This window comes from Gallus gallus, chromosome 18 (genome assembly GCF_016699485.2).
Source record: "Gallus gallus isolate bGalGal1 chromosome 18, bGalGal1.mat.broiler.GRCg7b, whole genome shotgun sequence".
NCBI classification, from domain to species: Eukaryota; Metazoa; Chordata; class Aves; order Galliformes; family Phasianidae; genus Gallus; species Gallus gallus.
The window spans coordinates 3,927,299-3,948,835 of record NC_052549.1 but is presented as its reverse complement, the minus strand read 5'-3'; the positions used below and the strand labels follow the sequence as shown (position 1 = coordinate 3,948,835).

The 21,537-nt window shown below is 37.8% G+C and overlaps 2 protein-coding genes across 3 annotated transcripts in view; one reads left to right on the top strand and one right to left on the bottom strand.

The window, feature by feature from the left end:
* Nucleotides 1-21,537, top strand: part of TBCD (tubulin folding cofactor D) — a 109,225-nt gene that overhangs the window by 18,334 nt on the left and 69,354 nt on the right. For both annotated transcript variants that reach the window (NM_001389246.2, XM_015295136.4), the window contains exons 9-13: nucleotides 1,138-1,270; nucleotides 2,342-2,484; nucleotides 3,158-3,218; nucleotides 3,694-3,768; nucleotides 6,499-6,593. In NM_001389246.2, the coding sequence (NP_001376175.2) occupies nucleotides 1,138-1,270; nucleotides 2,342-2,484; nucleotides 3,158-3,218; nucleotides 3,694-3,768; nucleotides 6,499-6,593 (507 nt within the window). The remainder of the gene's footprint in view (nucleotides 1-1,137; nucleotides 1,271-2,341; nucleotides 2,485-3,157; nucleotides 3,219-3,693; nucleotides 3,769-6,498; nucleotides 6,594-21,537) is intronic.
* Nucleotides 8,445-16,746, bottom strand: ZNF750 (zinc finger protein 750). Its single transcript, XM_004946083.4, has 3 exons — nucleotides 16,676-16,746; nucleotides 10,605-12,236; nucleotides 8,445-10,156 (listed from the first exon to the last, which is right to left on the bottom strand). The coding sequence occupies exons 2-3, from the start codon at nucleotides 12,029-12,031 to the stop codon at nucleotides 9,430-9,432; spliced, it is 2,154 nt and encodes a 717-aa protein (XP_004946140.2). The 5' UTR covers nucleotides 12,032-12,236; nucleotides 16,676-16,746; the 3' UTR covers nucleotides 8,445-9,429.

Genomic DNA, 21,537 nt, shown 5'->3' with positions numbered 1-21,537 from the left:
TAGAGCTGGAAGCAGTTTTGATTCTACCAGTAACAAAGTGTAACATGCAGATGCTTCCTTACAAAATGCCTGAGATATGGGTAAAGCTGGAGATAAGATAATGAAGATAAACAAAATGGAATGACAGATGTGTTGCAGAGCTGGTCAGGAGCAAATAAAAAATATTGAGGAATGTTATTGCCTAGCAGTAGAAAGCAGCAGTATGGAAGCGTAAGGAGTAAGTAAGAACATGTCAGGTAACCAGAATTATGAACAGGCCCTATAGATGATCCGCAGTAATTGGGCAGTTGGACTTGGAAAAGGCTCATATTTAGATGTTCTTAATTTTCTATCTCTAAAACTTGATGTGGGCCTGGAGTAGAAGATTACAGAATACATAATCACATATTTGTTTACACTAAGAGCGATACGTCCTTCAGAGCCTGAGTTTGTATTAATTACTGATCATCTATAAGTTCTTCTTCAATACAGTCATTGCTTCCGACTGCAACTGCAAAGGAACTATTTTATTTGTAACAGGAATGTGTTCCTTGTAAAAATTTTGAATTCTGGAGCTTTACACTCCTTCTCCATTATTCTGTGGTTTTTATTTTGGTGGACGAATAGATTTGATGTGCCCAAATGGAAGGTTTTGTTGCTGATTGTTCACACATCAGTATTATGTTTTGCATTTAAATGTTCATGGACATTCATTGTCATAACAGTTTCTGTGCAGAGGAGTTCAGTTGGTGCTACCTGAAAATTATAAATGAGGGAATTGAATGCTAAGCATGCAGAGACTGGATACAGAACTGACTGAGATTTTGTCAGACTTGCTTCTGTTAGACTACAGAAGATTCTGAGACACAGATACTTGAATATGTTTCTTCTGGTGAGAATTAGAGGCATAAATATTCCTCATGAGCTAGCCTCATTGTGATCTTCACAGCTGAAAGTAATCCTTATAGCAGTCCTTCCTGTTTGGTAGGTGAAGGATATTACATTTATTTGGCCTGTATCAAAACTGCTACAAGTGGGCAATAAGACATTTGTGTTTCAGTAATACCTTCAGAAATTTAATCTGAAAAGCTTTGGGGACTTTAAACTTTTTAACTGAGTTGTTGTTAAGCATTCTTCTAGCCTGTTTTTGTCTTACAGCTGCTACTGTACTTGAGTGTCTTGATAACTGCAAGCTGTCAGAAAGTAATCAGATGGTTCTTCGCAAGCTAGGGATGAAACTTGTTCAACGACTTGGGCTGACGTTTGTGAAACCGAAGGTAGCAAAATGGAGGTTAGTTTCAAGTTGAAATAGTTTTTAAAAAAGAAAAAGAATTCTAAAATAAGTAATCCATAATCACTTCAGAAACTAAAAAGTGCCTACATCCATCTTTTTTTTTTTTTACCAGTCTCTGTCCTTCATGCCCCCTCCTACAAGAAAAAGAAAGAAATCATTATGTTATTTAGGACTGAATACATCCTTCATTTGTAGTTTTTTCTCCATATTTTGTTTCCTGTAATTTTTCCAGTTATGATATAGCAGAGCAGTACTGTGACATTTAATGTTGTACTTCACAAAAGCAGAAGCCTGTTCTTATGTAATGCACAACCTGGTAAAAATGGGAAGACAGCGACCTTTGGTACTGAAGTTGACGTAGTTCCATTTTGTAAGAGTGAAATTAACATTTCCATTACATTGTTCTCTCCTGATTCGATAGAAAGTTCACAGGGGAAAAGTGGTTTGCAATCCCACTTCAGTTTTGCATATTAGTCAGGTTCTGGTGTCTGGTTTTCCTTTTTGCCAGAGGGCAACCCATTTTTCAGATTTCTCGCACTGATATTTTAAAATTGCAGGCTCCATTGGTGACTTTTTTTTTATTGTATTTCTTTTACTAACTTTTGAGAACGTCCTTAGGCATAGAAAATTCTTTTTAGGTGGAGAGTATGCCTTGCCCAATGGCAAAAATTAGTTTAGCATGGAAATTATCTCTTTTGTAAGGATATGTTTGCACCACAGGCTAGATATGTGAGTGCAGGTTGTGCAGAAAAGCCTGAGCTAGCTTTACCATTTAAAACCATTCTTAATTAGTTGATTTTTATTTTTAAAGGTTTTGGAGAGTTTTTTTGGGGCATGGGAATTTTGCCTCTCTTTGTTGTCCACAGTGGGAAGTAGTTTAGCTCTTCTCCACCTGGAAAAGTGGCAGCTGGGTCAGAAGAAAGGAGAATGGGATATTTTTTCCCTTTCCTTTAAAGCAAACACTAAATAACTGGAAAACTGTGTACTTGGTGGTATAACTTGACAAGCAGGTTTTCAGTTGAAACTTACATCAGAAAAATAAATGCACTGTCTCTGTTTCTTCTGCAGATACCAACGTGGCTGTCGATCTCTGGCTGCCAATCTGCAGGCTCAGAGTTCAGTTATGCAGAGCCAAAAGATAACTGTTGCTGCTAATGAAGCTGAGGATGATGAGGAATATGACATTCCGGGAGAGATTGAAAATGTTGTAGGTGTGTTGAAATGGGACAGAATTTGTTATAAAGTCTGCACGTTATATGTACAGCATGCTTAGTGCTAAGGAAGTGTTGTGGATATCTGCACTAATTTGAACAATTGGAAAGACTAAAATTTCAACCTGAGCAATTGGTTAAAATGTACCATGTTTACCAAATCATTTAAATGTTGGCTTCTTGAGCAGAAACTCACTGTTCTAGTGTTTTTGTGACACAGAGGGAGTGATTGAAATACATTTTACTGGTAATACAAAAGTGATATTTTGAGCCATTCATAGATTGAAAGATTTGTTAAAGTTAGTAATGAAAAGTAAAATAAATGGTATTACTTTAAAGCTAAAAATTATGCTGGAAATTCGTTAGCTATGGTACTATCAAAGGAACAGCATTTTGTCTTACTATATGTTCGTAAGGAAGGGCTTCTGCTAGCTTGCTAATGAGTATGCTTTAATTAAAGGTTATAAATTACATCAGAAGGCTTTAACAACTAAAAAATCTAATGATTTTTTACACTTGTCTGGCAGATATAAGAAATCTGGATACAAATATTTTTATTTAAATTAGGAAGCAGCAATGTTAGGACAGAAATGAATTTGTAACATTTTAAGAAGTATTTCTGTTGTTTAAGTCTGTTGAATAATCTGTTTTGTTTAAATAAAATTCTCTGCAGAGCAACTGTTGGTTGGACTGAAAGACAAAGACACCATTGTCAGGTGGTCTGCAGCAAAAGGGTAGGTTTCTTGTTGTTACTCCAAGCTTATAGATTAAAGCAAACAACACAAACACAGCCTCAATGTAACCCATGATTGAGAATTTGTGTGTCATGTAATATTCTGTTATTTCAAATGGCTTTAGCACAGTTCATGCTGTAAAGCCATATGACTTGAAAATCTCGCCTATATTTGAAAATAGACATTTTGGGTAAGACTTCAGTTAAAGGCAGTGAGATAGCATTTATTTTTTTTTTCCCAGTAAAAAAATATACATTTTTGTGTGTACACACACACACACCTACCTCTCAACGTTTCTAATTTGTAGCTTTTACTCCAAGTGGTGTTTTGGGATACTGGTGTTAGCATAGGGCATTGTCCTCTTGAATTCACTGTCTTAGGTTTCCAGTGACTAGGTTTTTTTAATTGGATTTACTCATTGAATGACAGAACTAATGAATCACTGTATGCTTTTCTTTTCTTTTAACTTCTGTAGAATTGGTAGAATTACTGGAAGACTTCCAAAAGAATTAGCAGATGATGTGGTCGGATCCCTATTGGACTGTTTTAGGTAAAAATCTCGCATCACATTTTACGTGCATCTGAAACGTGCTTATGAAATAGGAGGACTAGCAATAAGAAAATGGATCTAAGAATTCATAGATTTTTTTTTTGCCTTTCTTCTGATATTCAATAAGGAAACTGTTCCTAATCTTTTAAACCAGAAGTGCTGAAGCTCATTAACTTGCTGCTTTGAGACTTCCCTGTGTGCTGCTTGAATGTAGTGTGCATATAGTAGAACAAACTATATTTGTGAGTTCCAACTTAGGTATTCTATAATGTTTCATGGGAGGTGAGGCTAAAATGTCCAGGAAGATTGATGAATGGAAGGGGTATAGCAGAATTGCACAAGATCTTGAGTGACTTGGGTTGCTGCCCTCTGGATTTCATATTATCTGAAACGAACTGAAGTAGTACAAACTACATTCACACAGTAAAATGTTGGAAGTTGCGTACCACAGAATGCTGGTCAGTATTTACCTGATCAAAAAACATTTTTCTTTTCTGCACCCTTGTTGATGATTTTCTGTAGCCTGGAAGTGTTTTGGAGAACTTAGCAATATACTGGCACTGTTACTAGAACAAGAGTCTACTCTTGGCTATGTCAGGCAGAGGCTTGTGGGCTTGCTAAACCTTCAGATCTAAAGAATTTAAGGTCTCAACCAGTGTTTTGGCCTAAGCTAATAACAAAGATAGTAATTGCTTTATTGGCAAAAAATGTTGGTATTAGTTTGCCATTCAAATCTCTTCTTTTTTTTAAAGTCTCTCATTGGTTGAGAATACAAATTGAAAATTTGAGCCCCAAAAATATTGCTTTAAAAAAGAAGGATACAGTCTTTAAAAACTTGCAACAAAAGTATCTACTTAGCCAATACTTCCACTGCATTACTGTGATTAATTCAGGAGGTGCAGCTGATCTCAATTATCCCTGGAGCTTCAAAGACATGTACTCACTGCGTTTTCTTTCCTTGTTTTTCAAGTCATAGGGGTGAGTAATACAGCTAGTAATTGAGTGACCTGCTTTCTTCAGAAACACTCTGGAGCAAATGAAGACGAGGAGAAAGGGAGTCTCTTCTGTGTGCTTTGCACTAAGTATCTATTGAATAAAACAAAAATAATATGTCAGTTACTCATCACTGGCAGTTTAAATTGTATTTCTGAGGATAAGAAGCAGGGATGTCTTATGGATAGACTCAAAGGCACGTGGCAGGGAAGAAATAATTTCTCACAGTGCAGTGGGGTTTTCAGCACAGTCTTGCAAGGATCGGTATGAGCCTTGTCCTATCCAAAATACTCAAAAACTGTCCTGGAAAAAAGGTGAACAGTGGGGTGATGAAACTGGGTAGTGATTTAAATTAGCTAATGTAGTGAAAACTAAAGGTGGCAGAAAAGAAGATATATCAGCCTTAAATTAAGTAACTGAGTAAAAGACATAATGCCTAATGAATGCAAACTAATGCACTTAGGGATGAACATGGACAGCTATGAACCAGTTATTACTCAGGAAAGAGATCCTGAATTCACTGTGCATAGTTTGATGGTTCTGTGAACATGTCGGTGGAGCATCTGCCTGTGTAAAAAGGAAGGCAAGAGGGGTGTTAGGAAAGGAAGAGATGACAAAGCTGATTTAGTAAATGTGATTTATCTGATGAAGATTCTTCCATGTGGGAAAGAAAAAGAAGTAGGATATAATGGGGATGCATAAAACCATAAATATGAAGAAAAAGGGAAAGCAGACAGTAGTTTACTGTTCACTCTTTCTCATAACGTGAGAACTGGGAAGCATCAGGAAGTCCATTTTCATGCAATTAAACTGTGGAAGTCTTTGCCACAGGATGGTATGGAAGCCAGAAGTGTTAAGGGATTATCCCAATTAATGGAGGAGAGTCCCATCAGAGGTTATTAAATATGACATTCTGGCTTGGGAAGTCCTGTACTTCTGATTGCCAAAGCTAGGAGGAGGCTAATAGGGGAATGATCCTTTGTGCTTTGTCTTTGGCTAAGCAATCTGCTATGGGTCCATTTCAAAGACAGAATGCCTGGGAGAGACGAAGCTTTGATATGACCTAGTTTAGTTGTTTAATATCTTATTCTTAGATTCCTATTCCTAGTTTAATATAGAATTCACTTATTGCATGCTTAATCATGCAACATACAAACTTCCCCTTTTCACTCCTTTATCTCCCAGTCCACCAAAAACTGTGCATTGATATTTTTTTTCTGTGTTCACTACAAGTCATTGTTTTGGTTTACATTTTTTTAGAGGTGTCTAAACACCACTGTTTGCTCATTTGAAATGCACAAGCTTGTATAATCTTCTTGTCATGCTGCTTGAACCTCTCCTTCTAGTAAAGAATTGTGTTTGGCATTAATTAGTTGTCTTGGGTATATTCTATAAACCTGCATCTTTGGCAGTGCCATAGAAAATTGTTTTCCCTTTCTGGATGAGTCCCTTGTATTGCATTCCATAAATAAGTTATATTTATATTGATGATTGCTTTTGTTTTACTTTTCCACTTATATGTCCTTGCTTATTTGTTCATATTTATAGCAGTGTTTATGTTGCACAAAATGGGGAAGGAAACGTGTTCAATTCATCATTCTTATGTTTTAAAAGTATAACAAGAGTAAAGAGAAGACAGAGGTTTGTGTCTTAAATTGTTAGGAATTCACCATGAAAAAATGTAATCCAGAAAGGCGAATTTAGTCTTAACAAAGCTTGTTTTTATTCTAAAATTAGTTTCCAGGAAACCGACAATGCGTGGCACGGTGGATGCCTGGCTCTGGCTGAATTAGGCAGAAGAGGATTGTTACTCCCTTCCCGAATTTCAGATGGTGAGTTGTAGTTGCTGAATGTTACTATGTTCCTGAATTAACTGATTGCAGTTTTAGAGACTTAATATGTGGCAGTGGACTGAAATTTGGTGATCTGAGTGTGCTGAATAAGGACTGGAGTATTAATTCTAGAGTAAAAAATATGCCTGTGGGGATATTTAAGGTACTTCTGCCTAAAGCACTGTTTTGGGTGTGCCTTATTTAATAAATTTTTATTTCCAAAATGAAATTAGTTTCTTGGGGTTTTATTTCTCGCTCTCCCCCATGTTTCTTTGTGCAGTCGTACAAAAATAATCTATATGCTTCAATGTTGTGTCAATGCCATTTTCTGAATAGAACATACAAAATAATCAGCAGCTAACTTGCACTTGGAGGCTGGTAGCTTATTCTGTTTGTTTCTGATGAAATTTTGAAAGCCAGTTTGATTTAATTCATACAATGAACTGCTTTAAGTTTTTTTTTTCAATGTGTTCTTGCAATATCAGAATGGAAAGAAATAACAGGGCAAAAAGAGTTGTTTTTTTGTGCCTTCTGTCTATATCAACATTCATTGAAGTGCAGAGATATCTGTGTGAATGTAGTACTTCTATCTTATGTGATTTTGGATAATTTATTATAGCTTTAAAATGACAAAAGCTCAATATAGTAGTACACACCGACTGTTGAGCACTTTTTAAGCAGTGGGTTGGGCTGGATGCTTTGGTCTCACTTAGTACTCTTGTGTTCCTGTTTGAGCAGAGGGACTGAACGCTCATTTTCAGTAATGTTTCAGAACTGTTATTTCTTATGAGTGAGTTTGGTTGCTGCTTTTTTTTCTGTTCTGGAGATCTGTTGACTTCCAGGAGAAAGTGTAAAGCATGATATTTAATGCATTTCATCATTCTGTCTCCATGAAAAGAGTTCACATCCAAAATAGTTACTGTTTTGAATGTGAGAATTTTTGTGCAGACCGTGTTCAGCTGGTTTGCCTTTTCTAATTACTTTTGCCTCTATTGTAAAAATGAAATGATTAAAAAACCAAAACAAAACTGTTTTAAGATTTGGAAGTGATCCAGTGGTAAGTCTCTATTTCATTTCTAATTGAACAGAAACTGTAGGCCTCTCCCAAGGAATCAGAGCAGCCTAACTGTTACAATTTAACTGGACTTTTTCTGTTACTGTATTCCCTTTGTTCAAACTGAGATTGATATTTTTTTTGTCTTTTCACAATCTCAAAAGCTTTCTCTATGAAAGGTGATAGAACTATAGTGTTACTCTTCTGTTCCTTTAACAACTCAGAAACTTTATCTCAACTGAATCCCTGAAAGTTTCTGTTTAAAGTTAACATCTTAGCCAGAACATTCTAAATAGTTAATCTTGGAACTCCACTGCACAAAAATTAGACAGTAAATTCTGGAGACTGTACTGCATTTAATGCATCTCTGTTTCCTTACCAAGGTTTATGCCTGCTGATAATGTTCAGGCAGATGAGAGTCCCTATTATCTGAGTAATGGCTCATGTATACCCATATTTTTGAGTGACTAATGGTTAATCTGCAGTTATTTTACTTACTATGATAGCAGATACTATTGGAATGTAGGTGAAATGTTCATACAGTGGAACAGCCTCACATAGGCCGTTTGGAGAAGTTCAGGATATGCTGGATAGCAGCTTTATCACAAGGGTTTCTCATATAGAGCTACAGTGCAGATGTATTATTCTGCTGAATTAATTATTCAGTGAAGGAAGTTTCATTTTTTTAGAGTTAATTGGTACTTAATACCACACTCTACTTTTTTCCCTTTTTTTTCCAAAATGTGTTACAGATAGTGTAGTGAATGTACTTGTGTTCATTAATGACTTTACATACATTTTAGGTACAGGTTGCAGATTTATTTGAAAAATTACAAGTTTATGTACACGGTTGTAGAAGCAGAATTAGCAGTTGTAGGATCCATTTAGAAGCACACTGAAACTGATAATTGGTGATGCATGTTTTATGAAATAAAACCTTCACCAGGAGACTTCTCTCAGGTGAAATAAATTATATAAATATCCTTCAAGGCTTGGAGTTTGAAGGTTGCCCAGGGTCTATCTAAGCTCAGAGGATTAGGCACCTAAATCATTTAGATCTTCATATTTTCAGTATTGTTTTCATAGTGGTTCAGTTAAAGCTAAACTGCACTTGTTAACTTGGTGCAGGCTGTCTCTGGTTTAGCTCAAGTATTGTTTTTAGCCAACATGAGAAAAGCTTGCTTATACAAGGTTTGGGTTGGTCTGTTCAAGCTGGCATCTGCCTCTGAGTAATTTGGACTGTTGCTTTGCATTATGGCATAATGGCGAAGTGCATTCATCCCCTGGCCAGTTTTTACAGTAAACTCTAAGTAGCCAGGTCTAATCTTAAGCTCTTTTAATCTACTGAACCACGAAATAAAAAGTTGTTCAAAGAAAAAAGACAAAAAAAAAAAAAACCACCTCTATTAAATAAAATTAATCCTGAAAAATACTGACAGTATGTTATTGAACAGTATTGTTTCTACAACTTAGACATCTTATAAGAAAAAGAAGTTGTTAAAGTTATTTTACATTAATACAATTGCAAAAAGTCTTAGAGATTTGTGTAAAGGACTTTGGCTTTAGTAATGAATGCAAAAATTCACTCATCAAAACCTGTGCTTATAGAAGGGAACGCTCAATTATTTAAAAATACTAATATAAAATTATGAACATTATTTACATAGGAGAGTTTGAATGTATCTTGTCATGGACCAAATCTAATAAGAGATGGTTTGTAGAAAATTTCTCTGTAGATGGCAACTAATTTCTATGATTAGAAACAAATTGGAAAGTGGAGTATTAAGATACTCTTGTTCTCTTCCTCAAAGTGAAGACTCTGCTGCAGTCATTTGGCCTTACTCTTTTAGTGCTTTGCTGTGATTTTGCTGATTCTTTTTGACTTGTCCTTTTCTGTCCTTTTACTTTTTGACTGCACTGAGTATCCTGAGTATCAGAAGAGTTAGAAGTAGATTCTGTACTCAAAGCATTACAGTCCTGAGGACTCTGCCCTTCATTGTCCATCCTAACTGTGCTGGGGCTGTATGCAGCTAGCTGACAGAGAGCTACAGCCGCTGTTTGTTTCTGTTCATCACAGCTGTCAATGATGCGTAAGTCTTGAGCTTCATTATGGTGAGACAGGAAAGGTTTGTCACAGGCACTGTTAATAGGGTTCTTGGGGTTACATGCTCCTGAGCTTTCTGCTCCTGAGTTTTCATTTTCTGTCTTTGGAGAAGTAGCAGCACCGTTATCATGAGCTGGACTGCGGGATGATGTTTTCAGGCTTACTGTGTTACAGGAATCTTTTACTGAGAGGTTCAGAGGCATATCTTGCAATTCTAGAAAGCTCTGACTTTCTGTTTTGGACATGGCTTTGTATGCATGTTCATGAGGAGGTCCTGCATTTGTGTCAGCCTTCTTGGAAAGATTAAGGGGAGCTATTCCGGTGCTGTCTTCTGTGTTGGACAGTGATCCTTCATTGTTGTGGCTTTCATTTGGTGTATATGAATCTTCGTCAGTGACATTAATGCTGAAAGAAATGAGGAGAGAAGAGAATTCAATATCTGTTGCTTTTTTAAAATTGAGGTTGAGGAACTGAGGAAGAGGGGAAAAAAAAAAAGAAAATCTGGCTTAGTAGTCTTACAGTCTTGTTTTTTTATCTTTTCCCTCCCCCAAGTCTCTTTCATCATACCCCTCTCTCTAATAGAAGTGTTTTCCTGAAATACACAGGAACATGCATGGTAATGGTGTTAGAGATACCCGATGCATTCAGGTGATCGAGCAGCCCGCTCATACAGCAGCTGGGATTTGTACAGTTGGACATATAGCTGTTTTGCAGACATATCTTATAGAACAAGTTATCCCAGTGCTATAAATGTATATGTATTTCAGGGGGATTGCATGAAGTACATGCATGCTGTCTATGTGTGCCCCTAATAAATCTGACAAGAATTTGCAAAGTGATGTTACTGCTTTACCTGGAAGGTGAGTCTTCTCTATCTTGCTGTGTTGGCACGCTTGGAGGTAGAGCTGGTTGATCAGTGCTTTTTCTCACAGGTCTGAAGGCTGTAAGGTTTTCTTCTGCTTGATCATATTTTCCAAGCGATGTGGAAGACGATTTGTTGGAGAGGTCAAATAAGCCCTCACACGCATGGCTTGTCTGAGTGAAGTTGGTGGGGCTAGGCCTGCCGGGGGAGCCCGTTGCTGCACTTCCTGCAAGAGGGCTCATTTTAGCATTCTCTCTTTCATTTTGGTCATCTTTGGAATGGCTTTTGGCATGCAGTAATGTTATTTCCTTTTCATAGTCTGCTTGTTTTTTATGTGAACCTAGAGGATATTGTTGGGAAGGACTTAAAGAAGCTGGATATAACAAAGTAGTTTCTTCCATTAGATGAGAACTTTGATCTCTGTTAATACCGGCTACGTGTGAAAATCGATAAAAAGGAGGATCCGTGGGCCTGCAGAATCCATATGGTATTGGAGGAGTGGAATGATACTGTTGGAACAATCGATAGTGTTCATATGCTGATGGATTTATGTGTTTTGGAAGTGGCCCAGGGTGAGGAAGAAAGTGTCTTTGGTCTTGCGTGCCGTAGACAGACAGAGCAGAGCTTTCACAGTCGGAATTACCTGGAAGCAAGTACGGTGTGTAGATGGCCAGCCTGTGCTCATAAAAGTGGGGCGAGTACTCTGGAATCATCGGTTGCATGTAAGGTGGAATGGAACCAAAGCCTTTTGTGGGTGGAACTTTATGTGGAAATTCTGGGAGGAAAGGAGAACCTGCTTTCCATGGGTGACTTGGTGCATGAAATGCAGATTTAGTGTGAAAAGGTGAACTTTTGTTAGAGAGCGATAGAATTTCAGGTACTTCACTAGTTTCTGGGCCTTTGCTATCTCTGTGCTCTCCTACGGGAACAAAAGCTGAGGGCCTCACGATGCTGTCCAGAAGAGGCTGCATGCCGAGGGTGCTTTCTGCTGAGGTACTGGCAGGGGTTAGTTCCTTCTGGATTGCAGGTTTCTGACCTTGAATTGCTGTGTTCGTTGCTTGGTTTTGTAACTCAACATTTTCCTTGGCATCTTCTTTTGGAAAAGCATATTGAGGCTTTGAATCAAGATTCGACAGTCCGTTTGTGGCTGACTTGGAAGAAGTGGGTTTGACTGTAGGCTCTAGGTGATTGATCTGCTTGGGCTCCAAGGAACTAGTCTTTGGGCACTTGATAACACGGTCCTGCTCTGATACTAAAGTAATGGAGTTTTTGCAGAGGCCATACTTCATATGATTAAAAAGATGGGATTTCTCATTGCAAGTAAAGGGGCACTGAAAGCACTTATACTTAAATGGCTTTCCTGGCGGTCTTGGGATGTAATGAGGCTTCTTTGGTTTACGCTCTTTGAGGAGGCTCATCTTTTTTTCTGCTTTAGACAATTAAATGTAATGATTCTTTATAAAAACTTTCTTGTGGTTAGCTTTCCTTAGCTTTAGCCTCTTGATGTTTCCAGTTTATCAGGTTTCTGGAATCCTTCTTCCCAGGTGAAAAGAGGAAGCCAACTCCCAGGGTGTCTCAGGGAAGAGGGGGTGCCGGAAAGCAGCACTTCTCTAACTGGTAGCACTGGAACACAAAGGTCAAAATTAGCTGTACTGGAACATTGGAACTAAACACAAACACTTTTTTTTTAACTGTATTCCCCCTCATTATATCTATAATGCATGTTCTTTGGTAAAACAAGACAAATGCTAGACTCCAGATGTAAAATAGACACACACTGAACTGGAACATTGTTCAGCACCTAAACATATTTGCAGAATTGTCCCAGTTTTCAGCAGTGCTGTCACCTGCTGCTGCTGGGGGCTTGAAGGAGTTTGCTCTGAAAGTTGAAGGAACATTCATTCAGAGGATGAAAGCAGAAATCTAGGTGGAGCTATTGAGAGAGAAGTGGAGGTGGGTAGAATGAGAAGAGGCAGGTCCTGGCAGCAGCTGGGTATGGGGCAAGCCTGTCAGGCCGGTTGGGGAAAGAGAGGAGGGAGTTTCCTGCTTGGTGAAATGAGGGTGGAGTGGATTGGCTGCACTCGGGTAGCTGACTTGGCTCTTTCAGACTGACCAGCCCCTCTTTTAACTGCATGGCATTTCCTAACAGCCTAATCTCAATGGATACCTCAAAAGTGGCCAATCTCTCGAAGGATAAAACCACACCAATTTTCTTCCTCTTCCTAACTCAATTAAGAGAAATGAGTACTGGACTATCTGACTAATAGAATATTCTGCTTGATAAACACACTTTGCATTCTTCTGCTGTGTAGCAGCTTATGTATTGCTTTGACAGATGCACAAGTATATTAACTCAGGTTTTTTTAAAAAAGCATCTGACAGTGATTGATTTACAGGGGCATGATCTATCTGCCTTTCTTCAGAAAAAGTAAGGTTGTGGATACTTTGTACAGCCTAATGATTTGCTCAGTAGATAAGTCAGGAGGGCTTGTATCAGCTTGTTCCATTATGTTCGCTGATTCTGAAGGCGTGAGAAACTCTCAGAGTCAAGTTCTCATGATTTTATAGGATGTGTTATGGCAGAGATCTAAAAACTGATGATTTCATCATGAACTATAAGCATCATTATCAAAATGATGACTGTTGCAAAACCACGTACTGTATCTATTGTGTTACCCGAAACTGCAGGAATACTAATTGTAGGAGTGACTAGTATAGCCTGATTTTTTTTTTTAAAGCTTTTTACACAGAGGTTTGGATTAGTAGCGTTAAAATATCATCTTTGTGGAAAGAATTGTTAGTAATTACATGCTGTAAGATTTTAGTTAAGGTAGAAATGTTTTGCATTTCTTAAATCAGAGATTATTTAATAGAAAATGGCATGCAACACGTTATGAAAACTGAAGGCAAAGCTACAGAATTGCTGCTTGTTTTCTCAGGTATAGTAATTCTGGGAAATTGTATTACATATTGGTTCTGATGTCATAGAAATATTAATTTGTGTTAGAATGGTAATTGGGAAAGCACTCTGAAAAATGCAGCCTACTGTATAAATAGAAAAAATCAATCTTTTGATTAGAATTAACAAATGATGAAATCTGTGGCAGTGTTAAGGAAATACAGCGTGCAGGGGAGTTGCTGCTTAATTCTCAGCCTTTAACAAAGCTTTTTTGTTGGAGTTGGTAGACACTGATATTGTTACAGTGCAGAGGAAAATGACTGGAAGTGTCCAGCAGCATTGTTAAATTGCTGTTGCTGCAGCCTGGTTAAAATAGTAGCTCAAACTAAAAAAAGAAAAATACAAGACAAATGTGCCTTGTAGTATTTAAAAACTAATAGCCTGCATTCCTCTGAAAGATTAAGAATAATGCTTTTACTTAATAAATACATAGAAATAAAAATTAAGGCTTGCAATGGGAGGTCCAGATAAGTAGCTAGCTGGTTGGTTGGTGTTTTTTTTTTTGCCTTAAGTGAATTTATTTTTGACTAATGGTGTATAGCTAACTCAGACAGCTTGTAATGGACGTGATCGTGTCAGTTTGTACTTGTTCTTTATCTCTTCTTGGAAGCCCTTGTACCAATAGTTCTTGAAAAGAAGATATTGTTGTCAAAACTCCACTGCATTCTTAGTTTGGTCATTTATGATAAGTCTGAATTTACATTCAGGTGCAGCACTTATAATAAAGAGATGTTAATTAGATTTTCTTGTTCTTCTGGCTTTCCTTTGCTTAATAGTGTAAATTCCTGTGCGTCCTGTTCCCCCCCACCCCGACGTTGTACTCAGTATTTAACTTTGATTCAGGTTATTCCTGTTCTGCAGAATATTAAGTATCATTTCTTAATAAGATAAAATGCACTGTTGCAGTTTTAATGTTAGAAATTGAGAGCATTGGCAGCTTCTTTGCAGCGTGTGTAGCAGGAGAGAATTAGAAACGCTTTTTGATGGCATGCTCAGCCTGCAGACAGTGCTCCCGGAACCGGCCGTGCTCACCTGCGAGGGTACAGCGAGGAGCTGATTTGGAAAGGGTGTTCACCCTGTAGTAAAGTAATGTCAGCCGGATTCATGGCGTGTTTCGCTCTTTTAATGGTTAATCTCTTTTCTTATGACTGAAACGTGCCGGTAGTAAAACACTTGTAAACTAAGCCAAAAAGGACACTTTCTCTTTTAATTTCAGAGTAAAACGCAGGAGTATCTGGCAAAAGTACTTACTTCATAACTAAAGAAATAAAACTATTTGATCCCACATATAAAACTGGAAAAATATTAATGGTTTGAAGCAACTGCAACTAAGTCTGTATATAAATAATATTAGTTACTTGCAATTGTACAATGCATGTTTTAGATGACTGAAGTTAAAATCTAGAGTTAGAAAAAAATGAAAATAAGTAGTTCCTTTTTATTTAGATTGGGATACCATAACTTGTGACATTATTTAAAAAATGGGGAAAAAAAAACAAGCTTGAGTAGCAGGATGACTGCTTTGATAGCTTTCATGCCTTTTTGTTTGTTAACTGAGAATTTAGTTCCTGAATGTCAGATTTGAGATGCGTGGATAGTTAAATATGAAATCTTCTTAGTTTTGTAGTGCAGCAGTAGTGGTGATTTATATTTTTACAGAAAACAGGTTACTGAGATCATGGGTTAAACCTGAGGCTCTCAGTTGTTTGCTCTGTCGACAGCGCACGTTCTTACAGCCCTGTCCAGCCAGAGAGCGAGAGCTGCTCCACTTCTTCCTTCCAGTTTAGGTATGCTGCTCCTACCTCCTTGCTTTTACAAAGGTTAGCAAGTCCAGAAAATAAGGATATTATTTGGAGGTGTGTGTGTAAGTACTTAAAAATGTATTTCTATATATACTTGTGTGTGTATACTTATACATATGTATTCATACACATGCATACACACATGTATATATGCATGTACATACATATATATATATGCATGCTGTTTTTTAGTTTCTGAAGCAGTCTAAATTGTTTAAGATGTCCAGCTGATCAAAGGGGAAATTTCCAAATGTCTTTTATTACAAGCAGGGGTGGTAATTAGGCGTCTTTTTAGGACACTGCTTTAGCAAACTACGTAACAGTTTGTCATGCACACTCCATTATTATTGCAGTATCCTTTGGTGATGTTGATCTCTCTGACCAGGAGCACTCACTGGGGTGGAAACATTTTGAAGGACATGCTATAATTAAAATATTGTGATGTGGCATTATTGCATAACTCAAGGACATGCCATTGTCACCTACCTAGAGTGTTGCAAGAACAAGATTTGTGAGGTTTATTCTGGTTGAGATTTTCCAGTGATTAACTACCCCTCCCTTCTAAACTTCCAGTTCCTTTAAACTGAAAGATAAATTTTAACACAACTGTTTGTTAATTAGGAGGAAACATGGGCGAGAGGAGTGGGCTGGTGAGGGCTGGGAAGGAAGTGTGCTTGCAGGGAGTGAGGGCTGTGCTTGTGGAGAGAGGCAGCGCGGCGGCAGGGACTGAGCAGCCTGCTTAGGTGGTGGGATGAGAATACCAAATCTTCGTAAATATTAACTTAATAACTCCCCATCCTAATGCACTTTAATTGGCGAGAGAAAGGGTAACTCATAACAATCCAATTTTCTTTACTACGTTCCCACAAGCTGGGAAACTAACAAATCAAAACTGAAATGGAATACGTGGTTTTCACACAAGCCTTTCAGATTAACCCAGTCCTACTGTATAAAGAATAGCTAGCAGAATAAGCAGCAATTCCAATCAATACAGCTTTTCTGTCATTCTTCAATATAATACATTAACTTTCTCTACAGAAAAAAAGGTGCTTAACAGATTTTTCATCAGCAAGAGTAAGTTACTGTAAAAACTAAGAGCCCCTTTTTGGCACAGTCTAAAATCTTTCCCTCTCCTGTTGAAACTTTCTGCCGAAAGCTTTAAGTGGGGCAGTAAATGCACCTGCTGGGAGGAACCCAGGCTTCTGAGCCAGCTGAAAAAGGAAAACCTCCGATTTACTTTTCAGCTGTAATATAAACACATTTTTATTTGAAAAAAAAAATCTTTAAAGAAGAGTACTTACCAGAGACATAGGTGTGTGAAACCTTCCAGGTGATCACTGTTGCTACCCTGTAGCTGTCACTGCTGAGAGAGAAGTACCTGTCCGCTGCCGGCTCCCTAAGTGAAACTGCAGGAGGTTGTTTCAGGGGGAGGGACTTAAGAAGTGTAGGAGTTGAGCCCTCAGGGTGTAGAGATGCACCTGATATTACTCCAGCCTGAAGCTACGATTCATTTGTTTGCGTCCACTGCTTTCATTCAGCATTACTTCAGCATCTCGGCTATCGAAGGGAGCTCCTGTTGCTTTTGTGCCCTCCAACAACCAAGTTTTACTCTAAACTCTGGTGTGTGTTCCTCTGAGCAGCAGTCTGCAGTGTGGGGTCAGAAATGGCTAGGCGTGATATACTGAGCTTCCAAACTACATAACTTCAGTAGAAATGACCTGTGAGCAGCAGAATCAACAGCACACAGAGGGTAGCAAAGTTTAAAAATAAGAATTTTACATTCTTCTTAGAAACTGGCTTTTTTTATATTAAATGCCTTTGGAGATTTAATATTCTTTTTTTTTTTCCTTGCCCTCTCCATTTTTATTTAAATCTTTTTGTCCTTCATGAGTCTCCTCTCCGAAGGCGGGACTGAACTAACTCTAAGCTTACCACAGGAACCTGCCAAAGCTTGCCTATAATCAGCAGTCAAATGTACAGATCCTGCAAATGGGAAGGAGTCACCTTGGTGAGAAATTGATTATCACGTCTGAACGTTTGCTCAGGAGTGGTAAAACTGCATGGGGAAAGCAGGAAGTCCCATCATCTGCTGATTAGTGCCACTACTCGCTCTTAGTTGCATTTTAGTGGAGCTCATAAATGACAACTTTATTAGTGTATCTACCAATTATCTATTGGCTTGGTGAAATAATGACTTCTCACATAATGGCTCTTTAAAAGGAAAATCTTTGGGTGCTTCTGTCTAGTTGTCTCTAAAAATCAATTTCTGTTACTGTAAATGAGACCCAGGTGGTTTTTTGGCTACAATTTCTGATGGTTTTGAGCCATTAAATTTTTGAAACTTTTAAATATGGAGGTGTGAGTATCTTATGGACATGTGCTTTCCTACCTAGGTATACAGATTCCCATCCTTTCTGTTACTGTGCCAGTGTAGTTTTCTGGACATTTTTTCTGACTACAAGCAGTTGATTTTTTTGTTTGTTTGTTGATTTTTTTTGTTTGTTTGTTCAGTTTAGTTTTTGATTTAATATTCACTTTCTTATAATGCAGCCTAACAGTGTACAAAGATGTCATTTTACTGTCTAGCTGTAAATTCTCTGGCTCTGTAAAGACCTGTAGGGAGAAGACCTTTGCTTCAGCAGCTGAAGATGTTACTCAGTAGTCACAATCTCTTAGTGCTCTAGTCTTTGTTTTCTGTAGTTTGAGGAGGGTTTCATTTTTACTTGTATTTTTTGGCAGGTGATGGGGTGGAGGTGGGTTTCTTTGAGTAGAATCTGATCACATGTTTTGTTTTGAAAGAAAATTGCACATTTTGGCAACTAGAAAAAGCTACTGAAGGGGAATCCTTTAATTCAGGTGACTGAATTGGGTCGAGAGGCAATGCAACCTCCTTCCCTGATCTGGTATGTGGAAGGTGGATGTGATGTCTAATTGCTTCCCTATTCCAAGGAAAATATAAAGCTTGTTTTAAATCGAGCTACTTTCTGGAAGGTTGCCTAGAATCAGCTGTAAACAAAGTAAAACTGGAAAAATAGAACAGTAGTAATTGGTGGTTTTCTTGGTGTTTGGATGATATTAAAAATTCAGATCTAGGTGAGATGATTCACTGATGGACCCCAGAAGAGGAATACAATAGCTCCTTGTTTGTGCTCCTGGAAGTAATAAATCTTGATGGCAGTGACGTGGTTTCATCACTTTTGTTAACTCATTATACTTGCATCTTGACTATTTGGTAAACGGAACCCAGTTGCCTGTTAGTAACACCCTCCTTAGTTTACTTGAGTACACCACTCAGATTAATTGAGATGAGCAGCAGAATAGACATAATAACATGTTTATTAATTTTTTCCCCACGTTTTTGTTGGTTTTTTTTCCTTCCCCCCAGTTGTGATTATTTTTGTACCTCTGATAGTCTGAAAGTGTAGTTTTATAGCTTCCTTATGTAGTTTGACACATACATTTTAGTTCTAATTTCTATGTAAAATTCAGTCTCCTGGACATTATCAAGGATGTGTTGCATAGCTGTAGTTGAATTTCATATGTCTAAGAAGTATAGCATAAAATGCCATTCTGTGAGTGTTACAAACTTACTTCTTGTTTTTATATGGACTTTTTCTGACGTTTGGCATTAAACACAAAACAAAATGTTCCTATCAGAAGCCATACATATAAATGGGATAAACTCAACCTGTTCTTGATAAGCTGCTTACATAATTTTTATTTTCATCCTTGCATTTAAAAATTGAATTCCTTGGATGTCTGAAAGAGTGCTTGGAGTTGCTCTGGTAACTTACCAAGCCCTCTGTTAATCAGGTAATTCTCAGCTTTCTGCTCTAAAGCATAGAACAGCCCTGGTGCCTGAATTGTTCTGATGCCTTGGATCAAGCAGAGCTGCTGCTGGCTGTCAGAGCATGTCCACTGGTTGTCAGTCATCAGCAGGACTGCCAAGTCTATCTCGAGATGCTTTACGAATGCATGTACTTGTTATTCCAAGAAAGAAGAACGATCAAAGATAAGTAAGATTCAAGTCACTTAATTGAGCACTGGTGGACATGTAACTTGTCAAGCTCAGGGCCTGCCTTGTAGAGGTGCCTTGAAACTGTGTGATTGGCAGCCACTTCTGTCCTCGTCATTTTTGTTATGTGTCTGGATGAGTGGCTTTGAGCTCAATGTTCAAGAAAGCCCTTTTTGTTCTCTGGTTGCTCCAACTGAAGTTATTGACAGATTTTGCTATCTGTATTAACATGTTTGGACTGGGTTGCTCTACAGTCCCAGGAGGGGGCAGATGTATTTGTATGTAATTGGTGTAGTTCATGCTGTGCCCCAAAACATTACGTGATTCTTGTACAATATTCTCATAACTATTTTCTTCTATCCCATATGAATAGTCATTAGTCTTAATGCTGTTCAAATAACAGCTTTGAAACGTGCCTTTGTTTCTCATAATGATTCCAGTCCCTGACTTTGGAGATATGTCTGGGCAGATTACCTTGCTGATGTTTGTGAGCCACTTGTTCATGATTACTAGAGCAAATTATTTGTATGGGAAAAGAATAAAAGCTCAGCAGTTAATAACAACTGCAGATCACATTTTTAGATATTTATTGTGGCCTGCGTTGTTAGTGTTTGGCCTGGAACTGGGATGATCTTCCTTCTAGTTCCCATCCTCACCCTTGGGCAGTGAAACATCTCGGGGGAAGTTGGTAACCTCAGAAACTGAGACTGTAGGCATAACTGGGAACTGTTTATAAAAGGGAGCTTTGGGTAGTCATTCTTTTCATTATCAGTCTTTTTAACAGAGATGTAAAATACGCTTTTCTTGAGTTTCTGCTTGATGTTTTGGTTATAATTGCCTGTTAAAATTTATTATTCCTAGTGTTTTTCATGCAGAGTGCTTTTGCTTTGATTTCAAGATTTACACCAGAGATTCTAAGACAGTTTTCTCACCCATGTGAAGTGAAGGTTTTTCTCATGGAATCCAGGAGTAGATCTGAAATGAATTGTGCCACGTGCAATTCTAGTTTATATGAAATCAGTCCCACACATTTGCTTTGAGGCATCATTGTCTGTCTGCAGCAGTGCCAGTCTCGTGAAGGAGAGAACATGATGCATGCAGTGAGAATTTCTGGACTTGAAAGGTTTTTCGTTTTCGGTCGTCCTTTGAAACATGTCAAATTTGTAAAGATTTAGATGATTAATATGTTGTCTACTACTTCAATTTTAAAAGCAAGTATAGAAGAGCAAGTGAAATCTGCTGTTTTAATCTTTATTTTTTAATCCAAAGTTCTTGAACTGCAGTTTGTATGTGTTTTTCAGTTGGAAGCTGTATGTTACCATTTAGCTCGGTCTTTTGAATATGGGTCATGCAGCTACTCTTGCATCATAGACAAAACATTCTTTCAAGCAAAATGACAAGAAGTCATTAAAATTTTATGTTCTGATGTTGTATTTTTGTGAATTTCTACATATGGAATTGTAGCACTCTTAAATGAAACATTTCTGACTGTACAGTGTATGTCGGGGCCAAAAACTTGTATTTTAGTGTGGTTTCTGTATGATTTCACATCTTTTGTTTTGTACTGTATTTGTGGTTTTGTAGGCTTTAGACTATTATTTATAGGGTTTTTTTATTTAATTGGGTGGGGATAAATACTAAACAAACAAGAGAATCCTAGTTTACTTGAATTTCTGGTTTGCTTGTGAAAGGACGTTATTAAAATTTCTCTTGATGACAGCATAGTATAAACTTTCTAGCTAATAAGGTGTGTCATATATAGGAACATGAAACTTCCTAGGTGTTCTTAATATGTCAGTGGTGAGACTGAAAGTGTTCTCATGCTAAATTCTCCCAAAAGCTCATTGACTGCTCTGAAGTCACAGCTGTATCTGTTAAATGGCACCTACAGTGCCATGATATAACTGTAAAAACAGATGTGTGTTAGGTTGGTAACACTGACATCTTGGAAGAGCAAGAAGAGGAAGCCAGGGCAAGGAGTGTGGCAGAACTGCGCAGTTAAACTTGCAATGCAGTAGTGCTTATTTTGGAAGGATTCCAGCCAGGAAGGCATTATTTTTGGTCTGCCTACATTCTTATGTGCCCTTACCTATTCACAGTGAATTGACTGAAAAAATCCCTCTCTCATTTTTTAAACTGTGGAAACAA